General features: G+C 45.8%; 1 protein-coding gene across 1 annotated transcript in view; it reads right to left on the bottom strand.

Annotated features, from left to right (window-relative positions):
• Nucleotides 1-21,221, bottom strand: part of LOC129838946 (ras association domain-containing protein 1-like) — a 70,145-nt gene that overhangs the window by 39,822 nt on the left and 9,102 nt on the right. The window contains exon 2 of the mRNA XM_055906224.1: nt 12,426-12,550. Coding sequence (XP_055762199.1) covers nt 12,426-12,550 — 125 coding nt within the window. The remainder of the gene's footprint in view (nt 1-12,425; nt 12,551-21,221) is intronic.

The following is a 21,221-nucleotide window of genomic DNA, read 5'->3' as shown; positions in this document are numbered from 1 at the left end:
ATGGAAATATGAGAAATCAGGCTGAGAAGAGTTTGCAAGCTCACACACATAGTTAATGCAGTTGTGTGTGTGTGTGTGTGTGACAGGACAATAACTGTTACATTATATGTAGAGTCTTGAGTCTGAGAGACAGACCAGTATTGATGAGCACAAACTGACCTTATGAGATCCATACCGCAGTCAGGAAGTCATGGGTTTAACCCAATCAGGGACTAAAGGTCTCATGTGGCATGCACGTTTCCAATTAACCAACTCTTCCACTGTTTAAAATGCAACTATACACTTTAATTGTTGCCTATAGTTTAAAATAACAAGTGTTAGGGGCTCTTAAGTGGCTATCCTATCAAAGTATGATTCCACGTGGTTCTGAAATATATTAGCTGCACGTTCCACTCAGATTATGGGTATAATTGCACACCATCAGATTAGCTCCATTCAAATCTAAACCAAAAAAGCCTGGCAAACCATTATGGATTTAGCCTAACCAAGTAATTGATAGCTAACGGTAGCTAACGTTAATGGAATGGTTAGCCAGCCTACCTGTCATTTGTAACGTTGAAAATACTGTCGAGCAGACTGCATGCGAAACTGGTAGCTCCTTAACGTTAGCTGTTTAGCAACAGGTCGCTAACTCCATACGACAAAACACAGTAGCTACCAGGTGAGACGTTGGCATAAATTAAAGTTAATTTACCTTGCACTGGGTTGGTTTCCCTGAAGGCTTTTTAAAGAACGATGTCCTGGCAGTGAAAAAATACTCTTCGGAGTCCTCCTCTAAACTACTGTAACCACTACTCATGGTGCTAGTCCACGTCATTTAAGGAGAAAACGAATATCTTCAAATTTGTCAGCATCAAAAAACGAATGAAAAACTGATAGCAGACCACAGCAGCAAAGCAACAACTGGAAAATAAAGTTGATTACACCTCCTCAAACTTGTTTATTGAACCGCAAAAAGCCGAATACTTTCCAACGTTCACGCTTCAACCAACTACTGATCAATCCTCACACTCTAGCAACTATCGAGCCGCTGGCTGCACTGTCTGTCAACCGCTCTGAAGACACGCCTACTAGATCTCGTCGAAAGTCCCTTATCCAATCACATTCGACTTTTTTCTTCTTCTTCTGTTTCGTGTGGTTTTCCTGGCAGACTAGACGCTGTGGTGCTGCCTTTCGCAGGTCGGACTGCGGATTGCACATTTTGGTCACCTCCAAAAAATGGAAAAGAGGAATGGGACAAACTTCAATTGCACCACCATCGAACCATGCAACTATACACTATCCCCAAAAACCAACCACCCCATTGGCACAATGGATAGAACCCCTTCTCTCAAAACTTCCTGTAGATCTTCTGCACTGAAATCTCTCACACCCAAATATTGCTCTACTACTGCAACTACCACATCTATATTAGGTGGTGTCTGCTCCATCAGTACAGTGCAGTTGATCACCACGGCTATAACCGCAAGAATTCCAACCTTACTAAAACTCATCCTCTCTGATTCTCTCTCTTCAGGCCTGCTCACTTGGAGGCTCCCACTCGAACCACTCTCCCTTGGGGTATCCTCTACTCTCTTCACTGCCTCAGCATAGGAAACTTTCTGCCCCACTCGAACTCTGGCAATCTCAACCTCTCTCTTTCACAGGGTACTTCGTATCCCCAGCTGCATGGGCATCCCCACAGTTGACACAGTGCTTTCTCTATCCCAACTGTACACTCCCTCGGACTATGCCCTCATGCACATTTCTCACATTGTGGGATCTCCCTTCTACACACTGCTGCAACATGTCTGAATCCTTGGCACCTAAAGCACCGCAGCGGGTTCTAAACATAGGCCCTCACAGAAAAGCAAAAATAACCTAACCTTAACAGATAGAAACTCTGGATCAAAGCTCAAAAAGACAGACAGGGTATTTTCAGTCTTGCCGTTGCCACCGGGTCTATGTCTCACCAAATGGCGGGAGTCACAAACACTAGGAATCTTCATTTGATCCACCTCTACATTCAATGCTACCCCACAGATCACCCCTTTCAGCCCCACCCTGCTCCGGAGAGCAAAGCACACCACGGGTTTAACCCCGAGTCGCGTGACTCAAAGCGCCCGCTTCCTCTGGGAGACAGATACATAAAAGTATATAAAAAAATCAAAACAATTTCACTTCTCGAAACTTCACAGATGTAACTATTCCCAGGTCGTCCTTTACCCAGCTTGACACAACATATGGGTCGGCCAAAAAGCAGGAATCAACCCTTTCTAAAATATCTCACTCCCAACGGCCCAAAATCATCTCTGGTAGGATTCTCAGGCCAAACGTTGAAAGACTCTACCACACCTGCTGCCGCAGGCCCACTACATCCTGGACCGGCTCAACTTCTGAGTGCTCGCCACTGCCGACTGACTCCATTTCAAGATCCTCAAGGTTCTCAAGAGAGCATGACGACCTATAAGTAAGATGACTTGGGTTTGTAATCAGGAGACGTAAGTATGCACAGTATGTCCTCCTCAAACAAAGGTGTATACACAGGAGACAAACCTCTGATCTTAGCAGCGCTTTCGCGGCGTCGCACCTCCTTTGCCTCTTCCCAACCCACACTTTCCACCGGCTTCTCCGTGGTCCCCCTTTGATTTGTTGAATACAATAGAATAAGTAGAGATAAACCATTATATTCACTCCAATGAAGTGAAAGCCATAGTTATTTCTTTCTTTCTTGCTTGCTTGCTTCTCTCCTCCTGCCTCCTCATACTTTTCTTTCCTTTGTCAGTGTGGCACTGAATGTCATACTGTAGATCTCCACGCTCAGCACTTCCGCTCATCATCAAATAAGCCATATGAATCCATAAAAGCACACATCCTAAAACAGACAACATAACATCTGCTTCCCACTTACCTCAATGAACATGCAGCACAGCGAAGCTAGCTTTCTTATTTTCCTTCCCTGCAACATGCTGCTTTACCCGAGCTCCAGGACCAACTCATCTAAAAAATACAGACCGAAGGCATCTAATACTTTAGACTGACATACGCCCAGATGAATGGGTGGAACAGCAGGCGTTCGCTCGGACCAACCTTTTAAAATTTCCTGTGGCCCTTGGTGGTAGTGGTGGTGGTGGTGTGTGTGTGTGTGTAAGCATGTGTCGTGTATATGCAAATAACCCATGCCTATCTGTCACAACTACATATAACCTATATATAAAATTAGAATGTCACAAGCAACTTCTAAGCTTTCAAAGCTCTACATAGGCCTGTGTGAGCCACCCTCTCACAGTTCAAGGTGCTCGTAGCCAGAGTTGACATGACATCTTCAGTATCCAGGAAATGGGATGTGAGAACCCTACGCGAAAACTCTGGTTCAACTGCATTCCCACCTTTCAATCCAAACTGGTCAAGCAATTGGTTATAGTGACCTGGGGTCCATATCTGTTCCATCTGCTGAGGACAGATTGGGTTATGTAAACGTTTGGCCTGGATGAGAAAAAGCTGAATCAAAAACACACAAATTAAAGCCTTGTTCCATCTGGAGGCCCTCTGTTAGCCATGAGGCTGGGTTGGGTTCTAGCTAGGGATAAATCACTCTCTGGTACTGACTCTCATTCACTGGTGTGGGTTGGCTTTCTCTCCTACTGGCGCTGATCACAGCGAGTCAATAAAGTTATTTGAATGGAATTGAATCATTTCAGCAGCAGCTTCCCATGCTGCTGTTACGACAGCCACCCATGCAGTGTCAGATAATCTGTTGTATAAGTATCATAAACATTCTGAAAACACATTTGGTGTTTGACTGTGGGGAGGCTAGCTGTCTCCTGGGTTTATTTGGTTATAAATGTGTAATATGGTTTAATTAATGTTTTAACTCTGTGGTGGTGTTTTTAGCATCTGATAGAGTTGTCTTGCATCAGCCAACAAATGGAACCCATTTACTGGGTTCTCAGAGAGCAGAACTATAATGCTTTAATTTAACAACCACAATGAAAAGTGCATGCAGTTCATTTCTAAAAGGATTTTAGTTGCCTGAGGCTTTTTTCTTAGTACATTTCTACATGACTCCTCCCGTGTGGCTTGTTCTTTTACACACTAATATCATACAACTAGCTAGCCCACCCAGTCACTAGAAAGGCTGTTACAACTTCAGCTACTGGGTCAAATGTATGTTGCACATGTAGTGAATAAGGCGTACAACCCTTATCCTGACCACACCCAACACATACTGTAGCTTCTTGGGGTTTATGGCGGGACAGGCCTAATTTAAAACCCAGAGTGCAGAGGCGACCTTAAAGTAACCTAGGAGCACAGGAACAGCCAAACCCTCCAAACCACACCACAGCCTGGCCAGAGAAGATTCATACAGCTGGCCTCTCGACTGTCCAGTTCTCTTGCAGTCTCAGAGCCAACTGCCCACATGTCTGTTAAGGAAAAACTATAGTGTCCACTAGAACCCTGTCTAACCAACAGCTTCTGGTCAGGTGGAGTGATGGGCACTAGTTGCGGCTTTCTTGGCCTATATTTCTGTAGTACTGTACTGACTTTGGAAGAAACAGATCAGCTCCTGTAGGCGACTGGAAGTGTGTGAAAACAGCACAGAGAACGTCATAGACACATGGAAACTCCTTCTCAGTCCCAACCCCCTCCCCCTCCCTTCCCTGGTGTAAGACAATGGACACTCGGCATGGACCCCACCCTCCTACCCGGTCTCCACAGAGAGAAAGATAGGTCAGGCAGGCCAGGCTAGAGAGAGAGGTGAACGGTCACTGGGCCTGTAGTCTCTCTGGCTGAGAGCCACAGCCCTTGGCAGACATTACCCACATTCCTCTGCAGGTAATGCCTTAAGGTTCTCAGCACTGCTTGTTTACATGCTGCAGGTTTAGTTAGTTATAGGTGAAGGGGTGAGAAGAGGTGTGGGTGAAGAGGGGGTGAGGTGGTGAGATGAAAGGGGTAAGGGCGTAATGATGTGAATGGGTGAGGTCGGGAGGCGTAAGGAATGTCCCATAAATGACTCCATAAATGAGAATTGCACCACAAAGACTGGTCTGTGGAGAGAGAGTTGTGAGATAACAGACACTCTCTACTTCAGGTTTACATGCCTACTCTCTACAAAGGTGTATGTCTAAGGAGATTGTTTAAGTGAGTGTGGGAGTCTGAGTTCCCTCTACCTTTATCATCTAGAATGACATCATTGTTGTAATAACTCACCCTATTTTATTATCAGGAAGTACTGATAATGACTTTAAATGTGTTTGAGATAAAACACAGATGAGGAATGCTCTCTCATAAGAGTGATGGATAGCTACTTTCAGTATACTGTAAACAGTGCATTCAGAAATCATTCAGACCCCTTCCCTTTTTCACATTTTGTCACATTACAACCTTAATCTAAAATGGATGAAATAAAAAAAATCCTCATCAATCTACAAACAATACCCCATAATGACAACGTGAAAATAGTTTATTTTTTATTTTTGCAAATGTATAAAATAAAATAAACTGAAATATCTTATTTACATAAGTATTCAGACCCTTTGCTATGAGACTTTAAATTGAGCTCAGGTGCATTCTGTTTCCATTGATCATCCTTGAGATGTTTCTACAACTTGGTTGGAGTCCACCTGTGGTAAATTCTATTGATTGGACATGATTTGGAAAGGCACACACCTGTCTATATAAGGTTCCCTCAGTTGACAGTGCATGTCAGAGCAAAAACCAGGAGAGGGGGTGACCTCGACAATTTATTGTTAAAACGAGAGGCTGCCTGGATCATTAATTTAAAGACCCTTGCTCCCTTCGGTCTCAACGTAGACTTTGATCTGAAGTAATTCTTGTGATTATTATGATTTTTCTATTCATTGTAAATATTTGTAGGCCCATGTAGCCAAATTGTATCTATAATCGTATGCTATCCATTCATGTTTTTTGTATGTTATTTTTTACATCTTATAACCAATGATCAGGCCACACCCGACCATGATTACAGACACCTGTGTGTGTCCTTTGACACTATATAAACTAGTGACTCGCAGTGTTTGTCATTATACCCTGACGAAGACAGCTTGTCTGTGGAAACGTTGGCTATAAGGTTATTCAATTATTGCATCGGAGCTCCTAGAGTGTGCCGGGTCTCCTTTTCTTTTTCCAGAGCAAAAACCAAGCCATGAGGTCGAAGGAATTGTCTGTAGAGCTCCGAGACAGGATTGTGTCGAGGCTCAGATAAGGGGAAGGGTAGCAAAACAATTCTGCAGCATTGAATGTCCTTAAGAGAGGAGGTCAGGGAGGTGACCAAGAACCCGATGGTCACTCTGACAGAGCTCCAGAGTTCCTCTGTGGAGATGGGAGTCTTTCCAGAAGGAAAACCATCTCTGCAGCACTCCACCAATCAGGGCTTTATGGTAGAGTGGCCAGACGGAAGCCACTCCTCAGTAAAAGGCACATGACAGCCTGCTTGGAGTTTGCCAAAAGACACCTAAAGGCCTCTCAGACCATGAGAAACAAGATTCTCTGGTCTGATGAAACCAAGATTGAACTCTTTGGCCTGAATGCCAAGCATCACGCCTGGAGGAAACCTGGCACCCTCCCTACGGTGAAGCATGGTGGTGGCAGCATCATGCTTTGGGGATGTTTTTCAGTGGCAGGGGCTGAGAGACTGTCGGGATCGAGGAAAGATGAAGTACAGAGAGATCATTGATGAAAACCTGGTTCACATTCCAACATGACAACGAAACTAAGCACACAGCCAAGACAACGCAGGAATGGCTTCGGGACAAGTCTCTGAATGTCCTTCAGTGGCCCAGTCAGAGCCCGGACTTGAACTCGATCGAACATCTCTGTAAAGACCTGAAAATAGCTGTGCAGCAATGCTCCCCATCCAACCTGACAGAGCTTGAGAGGATATGCAGAGAAGAACGGGAGAAACTCCCCAAATACAGGTGTGCCAAGCTTGTAGCGTCATACCCAAGAAGGCTGGAGAATGTAATCGCTGCCAAAGGTGCTTCAACAAAGTACTGAGTAAAGGGTCTGAACACTAATGTAAATGTGATATTTCAGTTGTTTATTTTTAATAAATGTGCAAACACTTCTAAAAGCCTGTTTTTGCTCTGTCGTTGTGGGGTATTGTGTGTAGATTGTTGAGGGGAAAAAAACAATTGAATCGATTTTAGAATAAGGCTGTAATGTAACAAAATGTGGAGAAAGTCAAGGGGTCTGAATTCTTTCAGAATGGATTACACCCTGGCCCCTTCTCTGTGGATCAACTTTAAACCCCTGTGACCTTATATGAGGTTAGATTGCAACACAATAGTAGTGGATACCTGTCCTTACCCACTTGACTGAGCCAAGTAAAGCCTGAGTGACTCAGCTTTGACTTCTCCTGAGGCACTGAGTGTACTGGAGTGAGTGTGTGTGAGTATGCATGTTGTAATATATATGCTGCCTCTCTTCCTCTGAGGCACAGTAAGTCACAAAACTCTGACAGCCAAGACGCTCCACTCACTCATGAGCAAACACCATAGGAATGCTTGGATACGGATACTATGCTTCTGTAATATATTCCACCTTTGCTACGGTAGTTACCTAATTTTCACATCTTCCCAACTTTATTAACAACATCAACAAAAAAGTTCTGAGTTATGTGCAGGCTACAGTATCTCATTTAACTGGTTTCGGAGCTACACAAACCACCCTCCATTTTGCGCTTCAAACGGTAAAGAACCTGGCACGCAACATTGACCCTGGAGAGATCAAAGGGACTATTCTACTGGGTAACACATTTACTCTTTGGGGAGTTGAGCTACCGCCCATAATTCTGCACCCTTTGTTGCCAAACCAGAGCCAGATCAACACTATTCACTTCACACACACACTCTGGTTTTCTCAAAAGTCTTTCAACATTTATTTTGAACATGTTTTTATACCATTTTCTCCTGAACCTTTATCAGTGATGAATGTGTGCCATTTACAGTGGAAGCTTATCGGAGTGGAGCAGAGGCGGAGGCCGAGATGATATGGGTAGATACAGTGGGCAGAGTTCAAGACAGCATCGTGAACGTAAACACACACACACACCCAATTCATACCACACCATAGGCTACCCTAGGATCAGCCCATAGGCACAGATCTAAGTTCAGCTCCCTCACCCTAAATGAGGAAACACAAAACTTAGCCTGGATAAATGTATAGGGGCAACTTTATCCTACTCATAACTGCAGACAACACAGGAACAGCTGCTGCTCACAGGTATAATAGTATAGGTAGGTCAGGACTCGCTTAAAGAGTTACAATAGACCTGCTCTCTCCCCACCTTATGTCCCATTTACAGTAACTAACTGTGGCTCCTTTGTCTGGCCCTTAGATGGACACAGGGCTTAGAATCATCAGGGCCCCACTCTGTAAGTACATTAAGTGGGAAGCGCACACACTACCTACAGACAATGAGGGGGAAGCACAGAGACGCTACAGTTAAAACACACAGTCACGACAGGCAACGTAAACATCTGGTTAGATTATCCCTCATCTCACTTGGATTAGACGCAGGCTCTGATTAGATGTTGGCTCTGTCAACAACATGGCCGTCTCTCCTCCTCAGGTAACAACACAATGACTCACTGATTTCACTACAGACCGGCAGGAAAGAGAGGAGACGATGGGAAACCGGGGAAAGGAGGTGCAGATAAGAAACGATAATATATCATGTATTTACAGGCTGACCTGGAAGTCATCGGGCTGTGATGTTGACGGGATATTGATGGGACGGTGATTGTGGCACAGAGGCCACTCTGTCTTGTGGTTCGACATAAGGTTTTATTTTATTGACATGATTCCCAGGGCTTTGAATGATAGGGGAACTACGCTGGAACCGTAAGGGACTGGGAAGACCACTGGATATTGACTAGTGGTGATAGCCATTCTAGCTCAGTAGAGTTCACTGTCGAGTCCCAGAAGATTCCCTCCATCCAGACAGTCATGTCATCTATGTCTGCAGATAAGAAACGCTGTCTGTCAGAGGTAGCTGGGGTATGGGGAAAGCCTGGGGATTTCTAGTGGGTTTAAGGTGTTATCGTACATCTTTATCTGCCCAGTTTGACACAGAGAGGGAACATTAAGACAGCCGGAACACGTTGTCTGTAAAACAGTAACACGCTGAACCAATCTGGGCTGAACTCTGACCCCGCTCTCTCACAACAACCATGTAACAATAAAAAAAAAAAACGGACTTTCCGACATCAACATCTAGAGTAAATCAAGACCGGGTGTGACCTGGATAACCAACTGGTTCACTGTGTTTCACAACATCCCTGCAGTTGAGGTTAGGTTACAAAGGATATAGAACAGAGCTGTTACGCAAAATACGACTTTGTGGATTTTGTTCCGTGTTCTGGGTTGGAGAACGGTTTTGGAGAACCAGGCACTCTACCAGGCACTCTGCTAGGAGGTTGGGTTCTGTTGCCAGAGGAGTGTGGGCCGTTCTATCTTAGAACTAGAGCCGTGTGAGTGTGGCAGAGCAGCCTGTTAGTGATTAACATAGCGAAAGTGAAAAACAGAGTCGTAACAGAGTTCAGGGGTATTTCCACTCAACATCATATTATATAACATTTGGGGTCACTAAGGAAACGGTTGGCAATTTCTGTTGACTGCACAGTGTGCTGTTGAGGAATCTTCATTCAGCATGAGGTCTAAAGCTTTGTTCGATCTATGTAGAGCTTTTCCTGACCTCTTGTATATACTTACAGTATCCTTTCACTTTGGCCCATAGCTTAGTAATCAGTCGGTCTTCAGATCAGAGTTGATGTTTTTAAGAGGAGTGATAAGAGAAGGTAACCCTGCTAAGAAAAGGAAGAAAAACTGACAAAAGCAGGTAAGACAGCACATCTATGGCATGACGCAAGCAACCCTATAAGAAGTACTAAATTACCCCACGCACGAGGAGGAGAAGAGGGAAGGGAATGAGGGAGACTCCCTTTAGTCTGAGATCTCAGAGAGGTGTCGAGTCCCTGATCATTCCCCCACAGATAAAGAGGTCTGTGAAGAACGCACATATTAACCGAGGTGACATCACAAAGGTCAAACGTTAAAGATCAATAACTTACGCAGGTGTTCCTAACCTAACATTTGGGGTTAACGAGCAGCAAGGAAACCCAGAGGGAATACATCAACATTCTTCTCCTCCTAACGACTGTTTTCCCCCAGGTCTCTGTGTTTGACTTTCCCATCGTTCAAGAACAGGAAGTGGCCCTATTATTTACTGCCTGTCTGGCTAGATAGCCTATCGGAGGGCATGGCTCAGCCTATAAGAGTGCAGGAGAGGACATGGGCATATAGAGTTCAGAGGTCACTCTCAGCACCGTGCGTGGTCACTCCCTCAGAAAACACATCCCCTCAGTCAGAACAACTTTCTCTACAGCTCAACTTACTATACGTGAACTAACTACATCACACATGAACTAGTTACACATGAACTAACTCAGTACAAATGATGTACCCAGCTGTCTCCGTGCATCATTTTTTGCGAGATCAATCATTGAGTTAGTGAGATCTTGCTGTGTATCGAACTTCAGTTAGCTCTGACAGAGATGTAGATTGCATGTGAATCATGTCTCCACGGTGAAATATGTACAGTGACACTGTCATTTCCAAGAACTGTGTTTCAGGCCCAGTAACAGAGTTAGCCCATGACAGAGCAAGAGCTCTGGGTCAGACTGATGTCAATCTCTGTATTACTCTGTTATAGTCAACTCAGTGACAAACTCCAGACCGGAACAACCGGTCTGATCTTTTCAATCAGCTAAATTACTTTTGCGCTCCTGCACGTCATGACTGAGCGCTGCCCGAGATCTTGTCTCACTCAGAGGGTGCATTACAGAGTGTGTAGGATTCCACCACGTTGAATTGACTCCTAGTTATAAGTGTCAACATGTGTTGGCTGGCAGCCATATTGAGTCAGTGTCATTCCTTCACTCCTGTGAACTTCATCAGCAAACCAGCTGTCTGTGATTCATCTGCTCGCTCGGACAGACAGAGACAGAGACAGAGAAATATTGTAGAGGCCCTCTCTATCCCTAGTTTATTGCAGACTCTTCTAAACTGGGATAAGGAGCTCATTGTCTTCCTGTGTCTGTGTCCTCTGGGTATAACAGAGGCTGAGAAGATCCATCTATCCATCTAGCGTCTCTCTGATTCCATTTCATTCACTGAGACAGACAGTAAATAAACTGTCTCCTGGCTTCATATCATTATCTGCCAGAGTCCATTTCAGGAGAGTTTCAACCACAGACCACAGAGCAGAGACAGAGAGTTGGACAGAGACAGAGCTACAGTCTACTGGGAGGTTCAGAGTACTTTAAATAAGGATAGTAAAGGATCATCTGAACATATGAGTCTGGTTCTGGTTCTGGGCAGTCACATGGGAGAGTTTGGTCAAAACCCAACAATATCTCCCGCTGTCTGACCTGTCCGCACACACACACACACACAGAGACACACGCACAGAGACACACCCAGCCACAGATTAACACAGAAACACGACACTGTGAAACAACAACATGACAGATATCAGCATGTCTCAGCAGCACTGTTCAGCACTATTTAGCCCTGGTCTCAGGTTTCTGCTGAGCTAACATCTCAACACTAAACTGTTTCACTGCAGTATTGAAGTTGGACTGTTTTGACAGAGTTGAAGATCCCTGACAATTTTATTATTATTTTTTTATTTTACATGCTAAATACGATCCACAGAGGTGTGTAATGTCCTCACTCATCCCATCCTTCCATCCATCACAAGTTGACCAAGACTCAGAGACATAGGGACAGGGCCTCCACACACACCTTTCGATTCCCCTGGGACCACAGAGGACAGAAATGTGTGTGAGGCCACCCAACACGACCCCCCGCTATATGCCGGCTCCTGCCGGCTCCTGTTGCTGTTGGGCGGGCTACAGGGCCAGGTCCTTTTGAATACACACACACAAACAATGACTCCAGGGCTATTATATGGAGAATGGCATGGACTGCTAGTTTCAAAGCATTGGCACCACCTAGTTAATCCCAAACACACGCCCTTCTGTGTGATACCATCAGAGTATTGAGCCAAGCCATTTATCCCCCCCCCCCCCCCAAAAAGACCCTAAAAGCAACACATCCCCCAAACACTCACTCACTCCCGCCAAGAGATCTATGACAAAAGATGCAGTATAGAGACAGAGAGAGCGCCATCTGGTGGTACATTAGTGAACTACGTCTCAGTCCCTCACAAATCACGGGCAGGGTGAATACTCATTCTATGCACTCCAACGCCCCCTTGTGGTGAAATACACTAAATACAGTGCTAATGTGACCATCACAGAATATAATATCAGCACATATCAAGGAACAAAGTGTTGACTCTTTAATTAGACCACACACACACACACAGGGAGTGAGAGAGAGAGAAGGCGGGTACTCACAGTGGGCTGTGTCTTGTCGTTGAGGTGGTCCTGGCTGAGGGGGGTGTCAACGGTACCAGGACCGCCGGGGTGACAGTCCAACGACACTCGTTCTCGACACTCTGGGTGACAAGTATACTTACACCCTGGAGTAGGAAGAGAGGAGCTTGTTAAACAATTGCGAAGACCTGACCTTGCAAACTCACAGAGCCTGTATTCTTTCTCGGCGTGGGTCAACAGAGCGGTCCAGCGCTGCTGCCGACAGTGTTTAACCCTGCACCAAATACCCTCATTTCATACTCCTAGTTATTCTTACACCTCTCGAAGACTCTTGCCACCTCCTTGCCAGGAGGATTTAAAGTATTTTATCTGTGTTGACTCAATAGCGGCCTGATCATTAACAGAGACCTGTGGATTCACCCAGGTCACAAGTACTATGTTAAATACGCAGCCAACCCCTAACAAGTCTCATCCACAACCAAATAACCAACGTATAACCCAGCCGCTAACATCTTTAGTCTAGAACGCAACCACAAACGGCTACGCAAATATTCCCTGGGACTCCAGCAACAGCAATAACCAGGTGAGGCTGTGTTGTGTCTGGAGAGAGAGGACAGGAAGGAAATGAGGTTGTCCACACAGTATGCAAAGACTCATACTGACCCCATTCACAGTCGCCGTTCAAAAATCTTTCATCTGAGCTCTCAACGTTCAGCTCAGTCAAGTGAAGCAATGTTACTATTCTAACTATTCCAAGTGCAACAAAATGTAAACATCACGCAACACATTGGAATGACAAAGAACAAGAGGAACTGTTCAGCTGACAGCCAGTCAGATCTGTCTGACAGGCTGGGAAATGTCGAGTGACACAGAAACCTCCTCCCGTGCATACTGTAACTCCGCCACGGCAGAAAAAAAAGGTTTAAGGAATCTCTAATATGTACTCTCTTTCTTTCTCTTTCTCCTCTCGTTCTCTGCGCTGGCTTGGCCAGCATCCTGCAGCCCACGTAGAAATAACTCAGTGTGGAGGAGAGACAGGGAGAGACTGCCAATAACACAGAATACATTACACACCACTGTGACAGTCCCTCTGCAGAGTACAGAACATCCAGCAAGTCCTCACTGTTAGCACTGGTGTACAGGAACAGTGTGGTGTGTGTGTGTGTGTGTGTGTGTGTGTCATCTCTCTTACCTGAGGACCTCCTCTTCACCTGCTGGCTGAGCTTCACCGACAGTTTACAGATGGCTGCTCCCATCCCCGACCAGCGCACCATCTCCCTCCTGCCTCGCACACTCCTCTCTCTGAAGCGCTCCCTCACTGCTCTGTCTGATAACCAATACTCCTTGACCACTGCCTACACTCTACCACCACTGGCCAGTAGCAACAGGCCCAGCTTCGACGCACTCACTCTCTTACAGACAGGCACAACAAGCATCAGGAACAATATCCTTGGTTGACTGGGATTAGGGGAATCCCAGTCAGCCCAGACCTACACAGAGACTCATTTGCCTAGCAGCTACCACACTCTCTCTCTCACACACTCACTCACTCATTCTCTGTCTCCCACTCTCTCTGTATGGTAGTGCTGAGTGGGTGATTTGCCTGTCAAATGGAGGCTCAGTGGGTCACAGTGATGGACACACAGACAGTTGGAGAGAAGAGAGCGGGAGAGATGGCGGGAGAGAGTGTGTGAGCCTGAGCGTGCGCGTGTGAGAGAGTGTGTGGGCCACGGATGCCCCTCTCTGAGCTCACTCACCAGCACACAAAGAAGGTGGTCTCGTCTGCTAGGCTTCCTGCCCTAACGCTGCCTAACCCTCTGTAACTTAGAGGAGATTTATCTCACCCCAAAGATTAGTCTCACTGCAAAATACAGACATCTGATGATGATTATTTTTACTGTCTGTCTGATGAGTCAAGTACTTTTTCCCCCCTGGGAGTCTCCTGGGCCTGTGGGGAGTGTTGTGCGCGCGCATGCGTGTGTGTGTGTGTGTGCGTGTGTGCGTGTGTGCGTGTGTGTGTGTGGAGTATAGCTGTGCTGATGCTTTGATAATAGCTGTAATCAGCCATACAAGCCCAACTGATCAGACTTAATCAGTGGAGCTAAGAGGAGAACAGAGCGCAACTCTCCCACACTCACTCACAGAACAACACACTCCACAAACAGATGCATACCAACACCACTCGCCCCTGAGCCTAGCCAGTGTTAGCTGTGTGTAGTATTTAGAGATGGCTGTCTAACCATGTCTCTGTGTGTAGTATTTAGAGATGGCTGTCTAACCATGTCTCTCTGTGTAGTATTTAGAGCTGGCTGTCTAACCATGTCTCTGTGTGTAGTATTTAGAGATGGCTGTCTAACCATGTCTCTGTGTGTAGTATTTAGAGCTGGCTGTCTAACCAGGTCTCTGTGTGTAGTATTTAGAGCTGGCTGTCTAACCATGTCTCTGTGTGTAGTATTTAGAGATGGCTGTCTAACCATGTCTCTGTGTGTAGTATTTAGAGATGGCTGTCTAACCATGTCTCTGTGTGTAGTATTTAGAGATGGCTGTCTAACCATGTCTCTGTGTGTAGTATTTAGAGATGGCTGTCTAACCATGTCTCTGTGTGTAGTATTTAGAGATGGCTGTCTAACCATGTCTCTGTGTGTAGTATTTAGAGATGGCTGTCTAACCATGTCTCTGTGTGTAGTATTTAGAGATGGCTGTCTAACCATGTCTCTGTGTGTAGTATTTAGAACTGGCTGTCTAACCAGGTCTCTGTGTGTAGTATTTAGAGCTGGCTGTCTAACCATGTCTCTGTGTGTAGTATTTAGAACTGGCTGTCTAACCATGTCTCTGTGTGTAGTATTTAGAACTGGCTGTCTAACCATGTCTCTGTGTGTAGTATTTAGAGATGGCTGTCTAACCATGTCTCTGTGTGTAGTATTTAGAGATGGCTGTCTAACCATGTCTCTGTGTGTAGTATTTAGAGATGGCTGTCTAACCATGTCTCTGTGTGTAGTATTTAGAACTGGCTGTCTAACCAGGTCTCTGTGTGTAGTATTTAGAGCTGGCTGTCTAACCATGTCTCTGTGTGTAGTATTTAGAGCTGGCTGTCTAACCATGTCTCTGTGTGTAGTATTTAGAACTGGCTGTCTAACCATGTCTCTGTGTGTAGTATTTAGAGATGGCTGTCTAACTATGTCTCTGTGTGCTGGGAGGAGAGATGAGGAACCTGTGGCGACCTTCTCACTGACGTGCTAAGAGCCAATTCAGTCAAACTCTACCCCCCCCCCTCCCCCCCCCTCCCTCCGACCACCATTTGCCCTCAGTCAGGGATGACAGGAGCTGACCCAGCCACTGATGCAAAGGCTGTTTATCGGAGTAAAATACTTGGATCTTGCAGTACCACTCCCAACATGTACAGACCATAGCCTTAACAGAGGGTTTACAGAGTGTGTATAAAACAGGACAGAGACAGTCCTTCACCCAGAGGACACTGTGCGGTTGCAGAAGACATAACAGTACTCAAGACTACACTTCTTGGAGTCCCGCTGTGACCAGGTGCGTGCTTTCGGGAATGGAGTGTTTGTGTGTGTGTGTGTGTGTGTGTGTGTGTGTGTGTGAGAAAGAAAGAAAGAAAGAAAGAAAGAGAGCGAGAGAGAAGAGAGATAGAGAAAAAGAGCGAGAGAGATTGTGTAATGTTTACTTATTATCTATTTCACTTGCTTTGGCAATGTAAACACATGTTTCCCATGCCAATAAAGACCCCACAGAACCCCAGGACAGCAATACAATTAGACACAACCAAATCATGAGAAAACAAAAAGATAATTACTTGACACATAGGAAAGAATTAACAAAAAAACAGAGCAAACTAGAATGCTATTTGGCCCTAAACAGAAAGTACAAAGTGGCAGAATGCCTGACCACTGTGACCACAAAGAAAGGAAAGCTTTGACTATGTACAGACTCAGTGAGCATAGCCTTGCTTTTGAGAAAGGTCATCGTAGGCAGACCTGGCTCTCAAGAGAAGACAGGCTATGTGGACACAGCCCATATAATGAGATGGAAACTGAGCTGCACTTCCTAACCTCCTTCCAAATGTATGACCATAGAGACACATATTTACCTCAGATTACACAGACCCACAAAGAATTAGAAAATAAGTCACATTTTGATAAACTCCCATATCTATTGGGTGAAATACCACAGTGTGCAATGAAAACGAGCCCCTAACCAACAATGCAGTTAAAACAAATATGGATAAGAATAAGAAATAAAAGTAACAAGTAATTAAAGAGCAGCAGTAAAATAACAATAGCGAGACTATATACAGGGGGGTACCGGTACAGAGTCAATGTGAGGGGGCACCGGTTAGTTGAGGTAATATGTACATGTAGGTAGAGTTATTAAAGTGACTATGTATAGATGATAACAACAGAGAGTAGCAGCGGTGTAAAAGAGGAGGGGGGGAGCAATGCAAATAGTCTGGGTAGCCATTTGATTAGATGTTCAGGAGTCTTATGGCTTGGGGGTAGAAGCTGTTTAGAAGCCTCTTGGACCTAGACTTGGTGCTCCGGTACCGCTTGCCGTGCGGTAGCAGAGAGAACAGTCTATGACGAGGGTGGCTGGAGTCTTTGACAATTTTTAGGGCCTTCCTCTGACACTGCCTGGTATAGAGGTCCTGGATGGCAGGAAGCTTGACCCCAGTGATGTACTGGGCCGTTCGCACTACTCTCTGTAGTGTCTTGCGGTCGGAGGCCGAGCAGTTGCCATACCAGGCAGTGATGCAACCAGTCAGGATGCTCTCGATGGTGCAGCTGTAGAACCTTTTGAGGATCTGAGGGCCCATGCCAAATCTTTTCAGTCTCCTGAGGGGGAATAGGCTTTGTCGTGCCCTCTTCACGGCTTTCTTAGTGTGTTTGGACCATGGTAGTTTGTTGGTGATGTGGACACCAATGAACTTGAAGCTCTTAACCTGCTCCACACAGCCCGTCGATGAGAATGGGGGCGTGCTCGGTCCTCTTTTTCCTGTTGTCCACAATCATCTCCTTTGTCTTGATCATGTTGAAGGAGAGGTTGTTGTTCTGGCACCACACGGCCAGGTGTCTGACCTCCTCCCTATAGGCTGTCTCGTCGTTGTCGTTGATCAGGCCTACCACTGTAGTGTCATCGGCAAACTTAATGATGGTGTTGGAGTCATGCTTGGCCGTGCAGTCAGGAGTGAACAGGGAGTACAGGAGAGGACAGAGCACGCACCCCTGAGGGGCCCCCGTGTTGAGGATCATTGTGGCGGATGTGCTGTTACCTACCCTTACCACCTGAGGGCGGCCCATCAAGAAGTCCAGGATCCAGCAGAGGAAGGTGTTTAGTCCCAGGGTCCTTAGCTTAGTGATGAGCTTTGAGTGCACTATGGTGTTGAACGCTGAGCTGTAGTCAATGAATAGCATTCTCACATAGGTGTTCCTTTTGTCCAGGTGTGAAAGGGCAGTGTGGAGTGTAATAGAGATGGCATCATCTGTGGATCTATTGGGGCGGTATGCAAATTGGAGTGGGTCTAGGGTATCTGGGATAATGGTGTTGATGTGAGCCATGACCAGCCTTTCAAAGCACTTCATGGCTACAGATGTGAGTGCTACGGGTCAGTAGTCATTTAGGCAGGTTACCTTAGTGTTCTTGGGCACAGGGACTATGGGGGTCTGCTTAAAACATGTTTGTATTACAGACTCGAACAGGTAGGGGTTAAAAATGTCAGTGAAGACACTTGCCAGTTGGTCAGTGCATGCTCGCAGTACACGTCCTGGTAATCTGTCTAACCCTGCGGCCTTGTGAATGTTCCATCTAGCTCTGCCACATCCGACGAGCTTCAGAGCTGGTGTAGTACGATTTGATCTTAGTCCTGTATTGATGCTTTGCCTGTTTGATGGTTCATCGGAGGGCATAGCGATATTTCTTACAAGCTTTCGGGTTAGACTCCCGCTCCTTGAAAGCGGCAGCTCTAGCCTTTAGCTCAGTGCAGATGTTGCCTCTAATCCATGGCTTCTGGTTGGGGTATGTATATTCGGTCACTGTGGGGATGACATCATCGATGCACTTATTGATGAAGCCAGTGACTGATGTGGTGTCAATGTCATCGGCGGAATCGCGGAACATATTCCAGTCTGTGTAAGCAAAACCGTCCTGTAGTTTAGCATCTGCTTCATCTGACCACTTTTTTATTGATCTAGTCACTAGTACTTCCTGCTTTAATTTTTGCTTGTAAGCAGGAATCAGGAGGATAGAATTATAGTCAGATTTGCCAAATGGAGGGCGAGGGAGAGCTTTGTATCCGTCTCTGTGTGTGGAGTAAAGGTGGTCCAGAGTTTTTTCCCTCTGGTTGCACATTTAACATGATGATAGAAATTTGGTAAAACGGATTTAAGTTTCCCTGCAAGTCCCCGGCCACTAGCACCAAGATGTGTGACCTGTTGCCACAAGAAAAGGCAACCAGTGAAGAACAAACACCATTGTAAATACAACCCATATTTATGTTTATTTATTTTCCATTTTGTACTTTAATTATTTGCACATCGTTACAACACTGTACATAGACATAATATGACATTTAAAATGTCTCTATTATTTTGGAACTTATGCGAGTGTAATATTTACTGTTCACTTTTTATTTCACTTTTGTTTATCCATTTCACTTGCTTTGGCCATGTAAACATATGTTTCCCATGCCAATAAAGCCCCTTGTATTGAGAGAGAGAGAGAGAGAGAGAGAGAGAGATAGTTTTCTAATCCTGTAATCAAAGCTGAGTGAAGCCTTATGTTTCAGTAGGTACAATAGCTTTATCTGGGCTATGGGCCGACGTGATCAATTTACTAAAGCAGTTGGTATGACACCAAGGCTCTCGATGCAGCAACACAATACCTGTCATAGAACTACACTGTTTAGTATTGGACTGTAATAGGAGTAGAATGGTCTGGGGCTGGAGAGCTGTGTATTTGTGTGGCTAGTCCAGACAGGTGGTGTGTTGTATTTCTTCCTGCGCTGTCTTTAGACAATAGAAAATATATCTCCTTTTTGAAGCAGCATTGCGTCTTCTTAACTTCATTCTACATTCCACATTCTACATTCAGGGGACTTCAATTCTAAAATCCATGTCTCTCATTCCTAACCGGCTCCACTCAGGCCCCCACTAACAACACACTGCCCTAAAAACACACTGCCGGGACAGCAGGTGGTCTCAGACCGCGCTGACTGTCAGTGGAAGAGACGGAAGGGTTGTCATTCCACTGTGGTAGTGTTGTTTTCCTCCGTAAACAGTAATCAGTTTCCCATAGAACCAGCTACAGGACTAAACCCATTCACTCAGCACTTATGAGCCTTTTCACACATGGCTGCTAAACACCATACTGAAATGCACACACACTTAATTACCGAACGGGCATATCTTTCCATCTCTCTTCCACTCTCCCTCTCTTTCCGTCTCTCTGCAGAGTCTGTCTGTCTGCCTGCCTTCCACACCAAGTGTTTGTGCTGAGTCTCGCGTGTTTCATGGCAGGTCAGGGATGACATTGAGTGATCTGTCTGTGGACACAACACTGCATCTGTGGCTGGTCTCTACAGAACATGAACACTGAAGGACCTGAACTGTAGGTCCCTAAACAGTATGTACAGTGCAGGAACAGTATGTACAGTGCAGGAACAGTATGTACAGTGCAGGAACAGTATGTACAGTGGATACACTTGTATTATCTCTCAGGTCATGGCCTCTTAGTGACACCAAACCCTCTGTCTGCCTTACCACCATGCTCTGGGGTTGGCTAAACACAGGCCCACATACACACACTCACATATACAAAATGTACACACACACTCACCAGAGTTCCTCCAAAGCAGGCTTAGTTCCAGGCGTCCAGAGCAGCGGATCAGTTTGGGAACACGGAAGAAGAAACCAGATAACCTCCTCAGAGTCCTCCCAAATCCTTTAGCCAGCCCCATTGCTCATTCACTCACACACCCAGGTTCCAACTCATACACACTGAGCTCCATTTTGCAGAGAGCGCTGCGCATATCCAACATAAGGTCGCCCCCCAGTCCTGCAAATCCCAGCTCTGGACTGTCTTTCACTCTGGCCCCTCTCTACCCTTCTCTCTCTATCCTGCCCCGTCTGGCTTTTCTGTGTCCTGTCTGGCCTGGGCTAGTCCCTCCCCTTACTGTAGCCCCCCCATTCACCCCCCCACGTGAGTGTGCGTGTGTATTACTATCGTCGTGGGTACCTGAAATCCTCACAAGGACAGTAAAACATAAAGTGTGTGTGGTCATTGTGATGGGTCATTAACCTGTCGTCACAGAGGGTAGTGTCTTCTGGAGCCACACTGTCACTGCGCCTGCACAAACAGCAGCTGGGCGCTAGAGCAAATATACGGGCAGGCAGGCAGGCGCAAGTACACACACACAGCCGTCGGTGGAGAATGAAAGCTGATCTTTTCATGGGGAATTACAACAAGTTATTTCTTCATCCAGGAGCACAACAGGTCTCGAACAGTTCCCTGTGGTGAATGAATGGTCATGTTAATCCACCATCTCCTCCGTGTCTAATCTGATTCCACCAACTTCTCACCTCTCCGTGTAAATGAATTTGGCCCAGGCCCACAGGCCGAGCTGACCATTTGGGCCTAACGGTTCTGGCCAGCTAAGTGTGAATGACAGGGATAAACACCGCCCCAATAGAACCATGCTGTTCATTGACTACAGCTCAGCCTTCAACACCATAGTACCCTCCAAGCCCGGGGCCCTGAGTCTGAACCCCGCCCTGTGCAACTGGGTCCTGGACTTCCTAACAACAC

This window comes from Salvelinus fontinalis, chromosome 39 (assembly GCF_029448725.1).
Source record: "Salvelinus fontinalis isolate EN_2023a chromosome 39, ASM2944872v1, whole genome shotgun sequence".
Lineage (NCBI taxonomy): Eukaryota > Metazoa > Chordata > Actinopteri > Salmoniformes > Salmonidae > Salvelinus > Salvelinus fontinalis.
Note: the sequence above shows the minus strand (reverse complement) of the source record. Positions and strands in the feature narration are given on the sequence as shown.